This window comes from Poecilia formosa, unplaced genomic scaffold (assembly GCF_000485575.1).
Source record: "Poecilia formosa unplaced genomic scaffold, Poecilia_formosa-5.1.2 Scaffold285, whole genome shotgun sequence".
Taxonomy (NCBI): domain Eukaryota; kingdom Metazoa; phylum Chordata; class Actinopteri; order Cyprinodontiformes; family Poeciliidae; genus Poecilia; species Poecilia formosa.
Genome location: NW_006800224.1, coordinates 182411 through 195395, shown reverse-complemented (window position 1 = coordinate 195395; position 12985 = coordinate 182411). Strand labels below are relative to the sequence as shown.

General features: G+C 41.0%; 1 protein-coding gene across 9 annotated transcripts in view; it reads right to left on the bottom strand.

The window, feature by feature from the left end:
• Nucleotides 1-12985, bottom strand: part of ctnnd2b (catenin (cadherin-associated protein), delta 2b) — a 134697-nt gene that overhangs the window by 86006 nt on the left and 35706 nt on the right. For all 9 annotated transcript variants that reach the window (XM_016681557.1, XM_016681559.1, XM_016681560.1 and 6 more), the window contains exon 3: nt 735-769. In XM_016681557.1, coding sequence (XP_016537043.1) covers nt 735-769 — 35 coding nt within the window. The remainder of the gene's footprint in view (nt 1-734; nt 770-12985) is intronic.

Genomic DNA, 12985 nt, shown 5'->3' with positions numbered 1-12985 from the left:
TCTGCTAACGAAGTGGTGTGGTGTAAAACCTGACAGAGCATTCAAGATGATTTTTTATGATTTTAAAAAAATTTTAATTTGCACAACTAAAAGCATAAAAAGCAGCAGCAGGTCATGGATTTTAGCTTTATTAAGCTTAATAAGTGTACAGATGATCAGAAATGTCATAATGACTTTATCCAAACAAATGGTATATATGTATTTTTTTCAACTTTTCAATGATTTGTGAGCGATGACATGATTACAGGTCTGATTGGAGTACAGATGGGTTTATTGTGGAGCAAACTGAGCTGAGTGGTCAGGCCAGATCACAGCAGGCCGGACAGTGAAAGCCTTCACCACAAAACCTCTGGGATCGTTGTGTTAGCCACCTCTTTGTTGGCAGAGGTCACCCAGTGTGCACTCAGCCAATCAATCTGCTCTCCACATCCTATAGATCTGAGCAAGGCTGACAAAGAGGCAGGAGGACTGACCCAAGTGTCAAAGCATGTTTCTTTCTTCTTTTTTTTTTCCCCTTTTCCAACTAAAACACTGTCAGAAAAGTGGTCAAGCCCGGTGAGGTGTTTTCATTTGACTTTTAAATGATCTGGAGGCCCATTGATTCTGTCTGCCACTCGGGTGACGCACGCCCCATGCGAATAAGGGCTGGGGATTATATGCTGAGTTTTACAAGAGGTGAAATGCAGGACAAAAATGTAGGATTGAAAAACATAGATTGCAACATTTTAGATTACCTTGGTTGTTCCAGCGAAACTTCTCATCTGCTGAGCTGCAAGATACAAACAATAAAGACAAAACCGGGTTAGAAATGTGCTAAACTTTAATTGCTGTTGCACCGGATGTCAGTGTGATATCTGCACTGAGATTCTGCAGTATTTAGCTCAGGTATGCAGCCTTTTTAAATAGCCTGTTTTCATTCAAATCCAATAGAACTACACTGAAATTCACTAGGAATACAGGGTTTCCCCCAGTGTATTATAAGCCTGGCAGCCCGCCATGCTTTACTAGCCCCACCGCCAGGCTAAGCGTTGCTTGTTTACGAAAAATTGCTTCTTTTTTTTTAAAGCCAGGCTGCAAGCATCTCTTTTGCTCTGAGCACTTCACTAGCAGAGCAGATTTATTCCTAAATGATAGGTTTATGCATTTAAACCCGACAGCGCGCGAGCCAATCACACAGCTGGTGCCTCTGCGCTTTGCCTCACGCGCTGCCGCCTCCTTTCACTCAAACTGGACTCAGGCTGACCTGTATGGATATTTACCTCAACCTACTGTGAGGAATTATGATCCTTTGGAGAAATCTAGGTAAGAGTTTAAAACCCGCCACGTTAGCTCTGGTTGTACAGCTCCATGTGAACCACAGGAATAACTTGTAGCGAATTCAGAGGCGCGTTATGAAGCGGTGAGAATTATTTATCTTTGTGAACGAACAATTATATGCGCCGTTTACATCTCAACACGCTGCCCAGCGTGTGGCTCTGTGTCTGTCTTCCCTGTAAAGTTTATGTCTGTGGTCCTGGTTGGCCGGAGCGTTTGTGGATAACGAGCAGCGCTAACCTGATCATGCAGGTTCAGCCTGATGAGGAGCATTAATGCTCTCCTCGGAGTCACGCATCACGCTGATTTTATATTATTTTATTATTTTTAGTATTATTTTTCCGGTTACACGACGCATCAAACCATATCAAATGCGTTGTCTACTTAGAGTTAATACGCGCAGCCGCACGGAGATCTGAGAAATTCGTCCCATAAACTCGACCAACCAGAATAGTTTCTGTGACGATTATTAAAAATTCAACAGACACGAAATGAAAGAGCTACTAAAGCCACATGAGCAGCATTGAATTAAATCTCGAGTATGTTGCGCATCTCTGCGTAGTGCAGTAGATTTAACTCATCATGCAGAGCCGGTCCAAGGCTGCATGAGGCCTTGAGCATAATCTGACTTAGGGGCCCCTTTTGTTGCTAAAAACATCAGCACCTCTAACAGCTTCTGTGTTAGATTTAGTGAAATATGGGAGAAGGGAGTAGTTTAATTGGTCAGCCTAAAAAGCAATAAGATATAATCGCAGTTTAGTAATTTGTATTTGTAAATTCAAAGATTAAACTCACAGCACCTGACTTAATTTGGATTAAACAGAAGTGCGAATTTGTTGTTTTTAGACTAGTTGTGGGTTTAAATAGCATTTCACTGGAGATCTTTTCTCGTAACATATAATTACACAGTGATGCTTTTACATTTCCTGCCACCTTAACATTTTTTAATACAAAAACACGGTGGACCGTCTCAGCACCCCGACCATCGGGCTTAGCAAGTTTTCTGGGGGAAACCCTGGAATAACATTACCTTGCTAGAGCAAAGTAAATATTTAAAACCTTCTAAATTGACATCAAAGTCATCTGAAGTGTGCTGCCAATTGGGAATATCATTTAATAAAATTGGTATACTTATTGAAACAATAAAGAGACTGATTAAAATTCTTTGTTTTTTCTTATTGAAGCATGTTTGTCTAAGAACAGCGCCGTCTTAGAAAAGGTTTCAGAGGAATGAGAGAAAAAACAGTAATGGTAGTGGAAAAATATCAGTAGAGGAAACTATAAATACAAGATATGAAGAAATGTAAACGCATAAATGCATAAATGCAGCAATCATATCCAACATTAAACACACAGCTCATAACTCTGTTGATGATTTCTCTCCATGTCGATAACACGCCGTCCTGATAAAGTAAATGGTTTAAAGTTTCCTTGAACCGTGTTCAGTTTAAAACTTTGCCTAAATATGGAAGATATCCAATTTAAAGGGACTAGTGGCCTTTATTTGTAGCAGATCTGTCAGAAAATGATCAGCGAGAGAAGAGGGGAAGACGTACTAGAGTCCTAGAGTCTGGATTAGGACTCATGGGCGTAACCGTCTCCATACCATGCAACGCACCAAGCTTGGCTTCCACATCAATGCACTGTAAAAATTAGCTGCTTGCCAGAATCATCAAATTTTAGCTTTATTGAAATGTTTTCCAATGAGGGTGGCATCAGATCTACAACAATCTTCAGTGTCATCAGTGTGGAAGTTGTAACTGAGTCAAGACTCAAAAAGTTAGCCATTTTCAGTAATAGTGACATTTTAAAAGGAAACTGTCCTGTCCACAATGATTGCAAGGGTCACTGGTCTCCACGAGCCAGACCCTACCTCCTGACAACCTGTGCAGGTTTTTTTTTTTAGCAATAATCCTTGTGTCCAGAAGTGGGGTCCAACCGACCCCACACACGTAAAACTTGTATCATTTTCCACAGACTGAGGGAAATGTAGAGAAATTTGCCTCAGTCCTCGCACGTACCAGGGTTAAAGAAAACACATAAAAACGGCGCCTCTTTAGCACTGGAGCTGGTTTAATGATGAAGGGCTGTAGAGTCTCATCAAAGTGAGAACTCTGTGTCCTTGGAAAATGTTTGAGACAGAACATTTTGGGCTGGGTCAAGCAAGGAAAAGCACAGATTCTTGGACAATAAGGGGATGGTTGGCATGTGGACAGCGTGAGTGTGAAAAAAAACAAACTCTGTTAGGTCTGTGTGATGGGGAATGCCAGATATGGTAGACAATATGAACCCTTTAAGAGAGACTGGGTCTTGAGATGGGAAGGAAATTATCTACAATTGGGCAAAGATTTCCCCATGATTTTGACACATACAGGCTTTTGGGAAATTGTGGTAAAATTGAAATTCTATTTACATTTTTTTTTATTATTATTATTATTTTTTTTAGCTACCTCCACAGGTGTCAAAGTCCTGCAACTTTTAGATGTGCCTCTGCTGCACCACACCTGAATAGAATAATTAGGTCATTAAGGCTCTGGAGAACTGATCTACACAAGGAGGAGGTAATTAAGCCAATTCATTCCAGTGTTTTGTACCTGTGGCACATCTAAAAACTGCAGGAGAGCGGCCCTTGAGGACTGGAGTTTGACACCCATTCCTGTTTAACAACACCTTCGCAAGCGACAAATTTCACAACTGCACCGTCAGCAGTCGTGTTTTCTGTTGTCCGTTCTGGCGTCCGACCGAAAACGAAAGACGTAAAATGACAAACTCCATCGACTAGCCGTAAACAAAGACCAGATGCCGTTAAATCACCTCACTGATTGCCTCTGCTGCGTGTGCGTGTATGCAGAGTGTGACGGATTGCGGCGAGTAGCCGAGCAGCACGTGTTAATGGAGCCCTGTGCCAGCATGGCGGCCCCTCATTCATCAGGCATTGTTATAACCAGAGACGCGCCCCGACATGTGTACAAACAAAATGTGAGGCGCGTTACAGGAACGGCCAAACCCTAACGTCTTTTAGGATGGGAGAGTGTTTACAGCAGACAAACAGAGCCGGCTGGAAGCGGGATTATTATCGCCGGTCTGCTTTCTGCAAGGCAGCTACCCTAACTCTGTGAGAGAGGCCATTTTCTCAGCGAAGGACAGGCCGGTCCCGTCTGCTTGCTGGTGTCAAATCGTTGCCTCGGTGGTGGTGAGCGCCCGTTATTTTCCCCAGCAGCCGGTGGGAGACCGAGCTACGACCGAATGCAACATGAGCGCTTGCACGGACACCTCGCTGCAAACTGTGAGGAAGGAGGCCAAATGTTGTTAACATCAAGTAGCTGCATGTAGAGAGGGGCTGAAGGTGGGGAACAAAAACAGCCCAGAGGATGTCGGATTACTTTCAGGGGAGAAAAAAAAGGAGAAATAGGAAGAATCTGTTCACACACAGAGGGAAAGATAAATGGCTTAAGGGGAGTGGAGAGAACAGGAAGGGAAAATCTAACAAGGTTTTTTTTTTTTTTTTTTTTTTTTTGGAAAAGGGAGACATGAAGAACACACAATACATCACATTAGTTACAGGTGGTTTCAATCTGGAGTAAAAGTTTAATTTCCAGATTTAAAAAAAACACCATTTCCTTCTATTTATTATTTTGTCCGACCAACTCAGCTTCTGCATTTTCAGTGCAGTTCCACAAACTTCAGTGTCCTCTGAAGGGACCTAATGTGATACAACAGCACAAAAAAGTCCATAATTGCAAAGTGCAATAAAAAGAATGCACAGATATTACAATTTTTAACAAATGGGAATCTAAAAGTCTGTCCTGCTTCGGTATTTAGCTCCAAAGTCAACAATTTGTCAAAGAACCTCATGCTGCACTTACATCGTCTTTTCTGGCTTTGCAACATCGAGAGACTAAGATTTTTGCTATTTCGTCTTTTGAAAAGCGCAGATCAGGTTAAGTCAAACCGGATGGAGAGGTTATGTAAAAATCAGGACTCAAAACTGAACCCAAATTCTGTCAGCAATGTTTTTTTTAATTATTATTATTATTGCCACACTTCCATAAGGACCAGATTGATGGAGCGCATGATTACAATGAGGCAAAGGTGATCATCTGCATTTTATTTAGGGGTATCAGAGTGGATCTGAACACAAATGCATAAAATACCTTTCAAATTTCCTTACATAGAAATATTTTTGAAAACCGTGTTAGTATGGGTTCCTTACACTATGCAGATATTAATTATTTATGTGGAAAAGCTCAAGAGATGTAAACACTTTTGTACAGGTGAACGGATCGATCCAGGATATCGATAATATCAACACCAAGTCGATATCTGTATCGGATCGATACTAGCATGGTAAAATCTAAACTTTAGTTTCAGATTCCTTCATGAAATATTGAAATGACACCTTTCTTTTTAATGCAAAGTTGACACTTTTAATTGACTTTTTATGCACATTTTCATAGAACTTTGTATTAAAAGTGTCATTATTGACCTAATAATGTAAAGTTGACACTTTTAATTGGCTTTTTAATGCAACTTTTATAACAACTTTGCTTTAAAAGTGTCATCATTTACCGAATGACACTTCATGACAACAGCTGTAAACATTCAGACTCCTTCATGTTCATGACTGTGCTTAAATCATTAAGTGTAATGTCAGTCTTATGAACACCCCATCAAATAAAGTGTTACCAAATTTAGTTTTATTTTTGGCATCACAGTTTCTCCATACTGCCTCTGAGAAGATTTTGTTTCAATTTGCTCCCAAGCTACTTTATTTAGAAAATAATTACACAAATCATATTAATATGTGACTAAAGTGTTTTGCAGAGACCTGTACCTTTAGGTTTGAACAAAATAATTCAAAGGAAAAACACAAACACACTTAAAAGTCGAATGTTTTATATCTGAAACTTAAATAAAAAGTATTGAATTCATACCAGAGTGTGCAGTAACACGCCTCTTTATTGCATGGTGTCACAAGATAGACCCAGATCTGAGTAAATAGGTCACCGAGGAGCTTCAGGTCTTGGAATTAAAATTCTGCTTTGTGAGTTCAAGCAGAGGGAACATGTGGGACATCCCACTGAGGGAGATGGGGAAACCTCTACACTCTTTGGAAATTATCTAGCAAGTCAACCTGCCTCACCACCTCAACCCTGCAGAAACGTCAAAGTCTCACCCCTCTGTAAACCTAATCAGTCCACACCAAACTGAAACGACTCTGACCTGCTGGCCCCACACAGAGTCGGTTTTCAGTTTTTTTTTTGTTTTTTTTTCTCTCTCCTCCCCAACACCTGTGAATCTTTTTGAAGCATCAATAGAGCCTGACAGAGTAATTAGCGGAAGAGCAGAGAACTAATTGACAACATGATCAGTTCTCGTGCCGCAGGTCACTCCACGCCACAGCACCTCATCACTGCTAATGATGTAATGTCGTTTTGGGCGCCTCTGTTTGTGTGTGAAAGGAAAGAGATGGAGCGGGGCCGCACATGCAGAAAGAAAACAGAAAAATCGAGAATGACATGATTTTGTTGTGACCCTTACTGAAAACTGGCATATTGCGTAACAAACGGCACCATAATCTGGAAGCGGGGGGAAAAAAAAAAAAAGGGACCGCATGCTGTTAAACTGCTTGGCAACAATACCGGATTATCCTCAAAATGCCTCCAGCTGTTTTTTTTTTTTTTCCCCCCCAGAGCTGAAGCGACTGACCTTGTTAAAATGGGATGATAACATTGGACAAACCTTCCCTCAAGTGTGAAAGTCATACTAAGAGAAGCTCTGTCCTCATTTCCTAAGCACTGATAAGTAAATTAGGATGAGGTAATTAACTGTTCCTGTCTGTCACTATTCAAAGCCACAGCAAAATATCTGGAGATGACAAGCGGTTCGTTGCATGTGCTTCAACGGAATCAGGAAAACAAAATCAAAGCTTTGATTTAAATTTGCTGAACTGCAGAAAGAAGCTCCAGGGTTCAATCTGAGTGTTGCCCTGTGATGATGAACAGGCGAACTGTCCAGGGTTTGAAACGCTTCCTGTCAGACGACCACTGGAAAAACACGTCTTATGGAATTACGTCGAGTTTCTTATCCCAGGTTCACTCAGCGAGGTTTTAAAATTGCAGACTTGTAAAACCTTACGAGGCCACACACGGCAATAAAATATCCGAGGTATAACAGGTTTGGTTGCAAAGTGTGTGTTGTCCAGGAGCAAAACACCACACACAAACCCATTTCATTCATGAACATTCAAACAGGAAGTCCTGGAAAACCTCACGAGATCAAACGTGAGGTAAGAGCAAACAAACACGGCTGCTGACTTAAGACGCAACAGCGACAGCTTGTGGAGTATTTTTAAGCAACAACAAAGCAGAAAGAAAAGGCGGCTAACTTAAAACACGACAGAGTTTCGATTTTTCTTCCTTTTTTTTTTCTTGGTAACGCAGTACAGTCATGTACTGCGTTACCAATCTGTTCTGCAGTTTGAAACGTCACTGCACTTCCTGATTGGCTAACCGTCACATTCAACAGGCCGCATCCTCTCTTGTCATTGGGACACACACACATGTTTGCGTGGCTACCTTTGTGGGGACTTTCCATTGACTTCCATTCATTTCTGCAGTCTAAATCTTACCCCTATACCAACCCTAACCCTAACCATTACATACCTAACCCAAACACAAACTCAATTCAGACTTTACTCCTAAATCTAACCCCTGACCTAAAAACAGCATTTCCCCTTGTGGGAACCAGACCTCGGTCCCCACAAAAAAGGGAGAAAAATTGGCATAAAAATCTTTCCGTGTGAACCAGCCTTCAGGAATGTGGTAGAACGGTCATTGTTGTCAGGCTGACAGATCTAAAGGAGCCACATGAGGCCATCATGTAAACATGCACTAAAAATCAAACCCCATGTTTATTATGTATGAACCTAAATCAGTAGTTGGTGAATCTAACATAGAAATGTGACATAATTAGAACAAGAATCCTGTGAATACTTTTACAAATGCCTTTCATAAGCAAGAAAAGCATGTGTCTCTATTTGTGGATTCCAATTTTGGCCAGAATAAAATCTTTACCCAAACAGTTGCAGCTCACAAAATTGGGAAAGCTCATAAAAGCCCCACCTAAATGCCACCATTCTACAAAATGGCTCCACTAGACTGTGCCACCTTTAGAGACAGAGGACGCGTTGACGTCAAGAAGGAAATGAGACTCCAATCAAGCATACAAGTAAGGTAAAAAAAAAAAAAGAGGCTCCATTACTGCCCCTGTGCACAGTCACCATTCCCAGTTAAAAGCCCCGCTTGATATTTTCAGTAGGATAATTGAACGTGTGAAAGAGCCATTCCAAATAATGATAAACTCCCAGTCATTCGCTCTGACCTGATATTTTCAGCTCCATGAAAAAGGACACATTTTGGCTCTTTATATCTTTTTTTTTTTTTTGGTGCCATTCTTATTCCATAGGTAACATTACAAATTGAACCGCTGCACTCCAGCCTGCTCCACTGAAGGGCGACAAAAACAGAAAGAGGGATCAGAGAACGAGAGGAACGAGACGGAGGGGCGAAATATGATACAGACACAAACAGAACAAAAGAGGTACATAAAGGTAGAGAATGATCGGAGGAGGGTGAAGGGAGGTGGGTAATATGATATAATAGAAAAAGAAGTAAACACTGCAGAGAGGCTGAATATGATGGCCAGAGAGAACAAAAGAGACAAGAGCTCTGCCGAATCCACCGAGAGGAGCTTAAAAGAGCGAATGCCAGAGATGGCGATGAAAATCCCGTCATTTCATCCACCCAATAAACACATCCCCCGAACCCCCGTCCGTATAATCCATCTATTTCAATGCCTTCCATATTATCTGTTATCTGCGCTGACCACGAGGGCCGACCCTCTTGTAGGAAGAGGGCGAGAGATAACGGAGCCACCCTGAAGAGGGAAAGCGACGCATCAAATGGTGGCTCAGCTTGAGTCAACAGATTCATAAGCTAAAGCTAAAGCACGGTCTGCTAATTTAATAAGGGTTGTCTTGCAGAGGCTGTGTCGAAATAACTTAGAAACACTCAGAGAAATTGAGAAACTTCCACTGTGAACTAAAAATGTAAATCATTTTTGCATGATATTAATTTGGCACAAATCGCCGACTGTCAGTAGCAATGTTTGTAGTCGGCTCTGACTCCTGCCTCTTCGATTCGCGCTGTCACGGCTACTGATGCTGCACTTTTAAAGCATCTTCAAAGGATGCAAATAAGTCTGAATTAACATGAAAGAAAAAAAAAAGTGTCGATATTAAAAGACGAACAGCTCAAAGCTAGTCTTTTTTTTTATATTGCAAAAACCTCATCGACGTTCATTTTTCTCACTTTCTTTGGCCATCAATTACCCCGGCTTTATACATAGTGATGGATATTGGCAGCGATGTCTGCTTCTGCTGCCAGAAAACACAGTTATGCTAACATTGAAAATGAGGTCGGTTGTCAGGCTGCTTTAGGGAAGTCTCACTTCAGATCGACACGGGCCACGCAGGGAGGGATCAACGCACCGAAGGTAGGATAATCGCTACGAAAACGGTCTGTTGTGAGCAAAATGTTTTTTTTAAAGAACAACAAAGACTGGTCTGGCTACAGCAGAAGCAGATTAGCACAATGGAGTCGGGATAATAATGTTATAAAGGCAATGAAAGCCTGACCTGGCTCAGCACCTCTCCTTAATACGATCAGCAGCTGAGAGTCGGTGTCTATGTCTCCTTCTCCGGACTTTACCAGAACCTCTCTGCCTTTACAAATCAGCCACATGTTGTTTTCCCAACATGCACCGAACAACAACTTGTTCGACAAAGACAGTGAGATATTTAACAGCTAATAAGTTACTCACGCAAACTGTAAATGTCTGCTGTGTCAACTGTAATTTCACCTGTGGGGGATTGATAAAGTTATAGCATATCATATCTTAGCTTAAAGATTTCTCGCTCAAAGCCCCGTTTTGCTATTGGCTAAAAAGTTAATATGAGCTGCAGCAGCTGAAGCGTGGACGCCAAACTGCACTTTAGCCGTTTGCAAAAAAAAAAAAGTTTGTCTCACAGATCACTTTTAAAGAGAACTTTTAATACTAGTGGACATTTTTGAAGCATGTAGGACAATTTACTTGTGTGGCTCAGATTTATATTATTTGAGGGTATTGTGGTGACATTTGCATATTTTACAGTGTACTTTAAACATTATTTTGGTGTAACACCCCAAGATCATCACTGGCCCCCTTTTAGCCCTCTTTAAAAACTTCCTAGATACACCCCTGCTCAATTGTCTTAAGGAGGCATTTAATATAAATATTATTCAAGCTATCTTTAAATATTTTTAATATGAAATTAAACGTCACTCAAAGGTTAAACGCAGCGGATCGGACGCACCATAATAAATGTCGTTATTATGGTGGAGTCTCTGTTTCGTTCTCATTTTTGCTCTGTTTTTTCGGCGTAAAAAAAAAAAAAAATCGCTCCATATCTCAAATCCATGAACCTGCCACTGCGCGTCACCACGATGCACACAGAATTGATTGTGTTCATGTGATCAGAACCGGGTTAGTTTTTCCTTTTAGCAGTACCAGAACCTGCTGCGTAAACTCTGGCTGGATGTAGGGAGAAACGACGACCTCGGCTTTCTGCTCCTTGTTACGTTAAGTATCCGCCAGCAGTGCGCTACTGATCGCTAACAGCCTGCTGATCTTAGGCAGGAGTTTGTTCTGTCTGAAATATTTACTGTCCAAAGAACCTTATACTTTAAAATAACGTTGGCAACTGTTTGGAGATGGATCTTGTAACCTTTCACCGACACATATGTCTAAATTAGTCTTTAGGATCTTCTCAGACTTAGCCTGACCATTGTGTTCCTACGCAGTTCCTTTCAATTCTAATCTCCCTTCAGTTCTCCATCTGGGCTTTCTCTCATTGAGATGGATTTCTCTGGTAGAATGTCAACCAAGCCAATAATCAAACAGAAGAAGTTGTGAAGAAGTAGTGATTTCGGAGCGATGCATTGCTAACAATTTCTCAAGAACAGAAACGGCTGGTGAAAAGTTTGAAGGCAACTTTGATACTAATTAGGATTAAACACTTTATAATGCAAGCATTAATGGCCTCCTTAGGGTTGCTAACAAATCTGCCCAAAAGCATGTTAGACAATTATTTTTAATCAAATCATTTTTCAGTCGGCGCAAGATGTCAATAAGTTGTGAGGATACCAATAACTGTGGGGAAATCGTTTATCTTTACTGTAACATCCCGGCAGGAATTACATTACTATAACGCTGCACAGCTTTATTCAGATGTAGTCACCTTCATCGTGTGTCCCGGCATTATTTACCTCCAAATGACCAAACCGGACGCTACCCATTATTCAGCAGGCGGCATTTCTGCTGGTGCATTTCCATGGTGCAGGCTATTATACGATATTACATTTACAAAAACAGAGATAAGCCAACGCCGTTCATAAGAAAGCTGAATATGACTGCCAAGTATCTGATAACAGCCTGGATTCTGCTACATTCAAATCCTCCACGGTGTATTTGTGTTGTTGCTAAGGTAATAGCTGCAGCTTCTTGTTGTTGCTGCAAGCCGGCGGGCGAAGCCTGAACAGGATATGATCCCAAATGTGTGACCTTTAGAGGAGAAGAAGCTGGTGTTAGACCCACTCTGTGCAGGTCTCACACACTTTGGACTTACAAGGCCAGTTTGCTGCACAAAGCAGTGTGTAAATGTCACAACTTTTTTTTTTGTCCTTTTTATCCCCGGCAATGAAATTGACAGTGTGTCTCCAATAAACCCTGGGAAAACTGCCCTATAACACAACACTAAAGAGCAAGCGTGACAAACCTGAGTCACTTCAGAGACCAATGATTCCCCTCCAAGCAGTACTACCAGCTTTCTACACTTTACTAAGCTCCTTGGCTCTTGCCATCCAAGAGAGGACCAGCTACTCTTTAACCGCAAACACATTCCAGTTTAGAAGCCATCTTTGTTTCTTTAAACAATGCAGGATGAGAAGTTTAGGGATTTCAGGAGACAGTGCGGCGCTGTAGCCACGCACTTTATCTTAGCCACTCAGATTAATTCTACCTAAGACATCTTAATGCAGATAATATTTTTATTTAGCTTCTTTTAATCTTAAACTCCTTCAGATGCAGTTAACTTACGATATTACTGCACCTGTCAGCCCTGTTTTAATTTACATGCAATGAAAACTGATACAGGTGACGTAGCCTGGTGCTAATCAGAGGCTAACTCTGGATTCAATAAGGAATGTTTTCAATAACATCACAAGGTATCACAATTAAAAGCAATTAAAAATATTCTAACTCAATTATGTGATGTAGTGAAGTCAAAGACTCCACCTTATTGTAGCAAAAAAAAAAAAAGCAAATGAAAGACAAAGGGTCGGTTTCTAATAAGTTACTATCTACTCCAATTTACTCTAGCAGAGCTTTTCTAGACTGTATGGATTCAAGATTTGAACCATGACCAGAACCTTCCTGCATAGAGTTTGCATGTTCATCCTGTGCATGCATTGGTACTCTGGCGTCCTCTTATAATCCTAAAAAAAAAAAAAAACGTCTTCTCCAAATTGTGTCTCTTATTTCTGTTCGATGGAGGTCAGACAATAGATGCCTG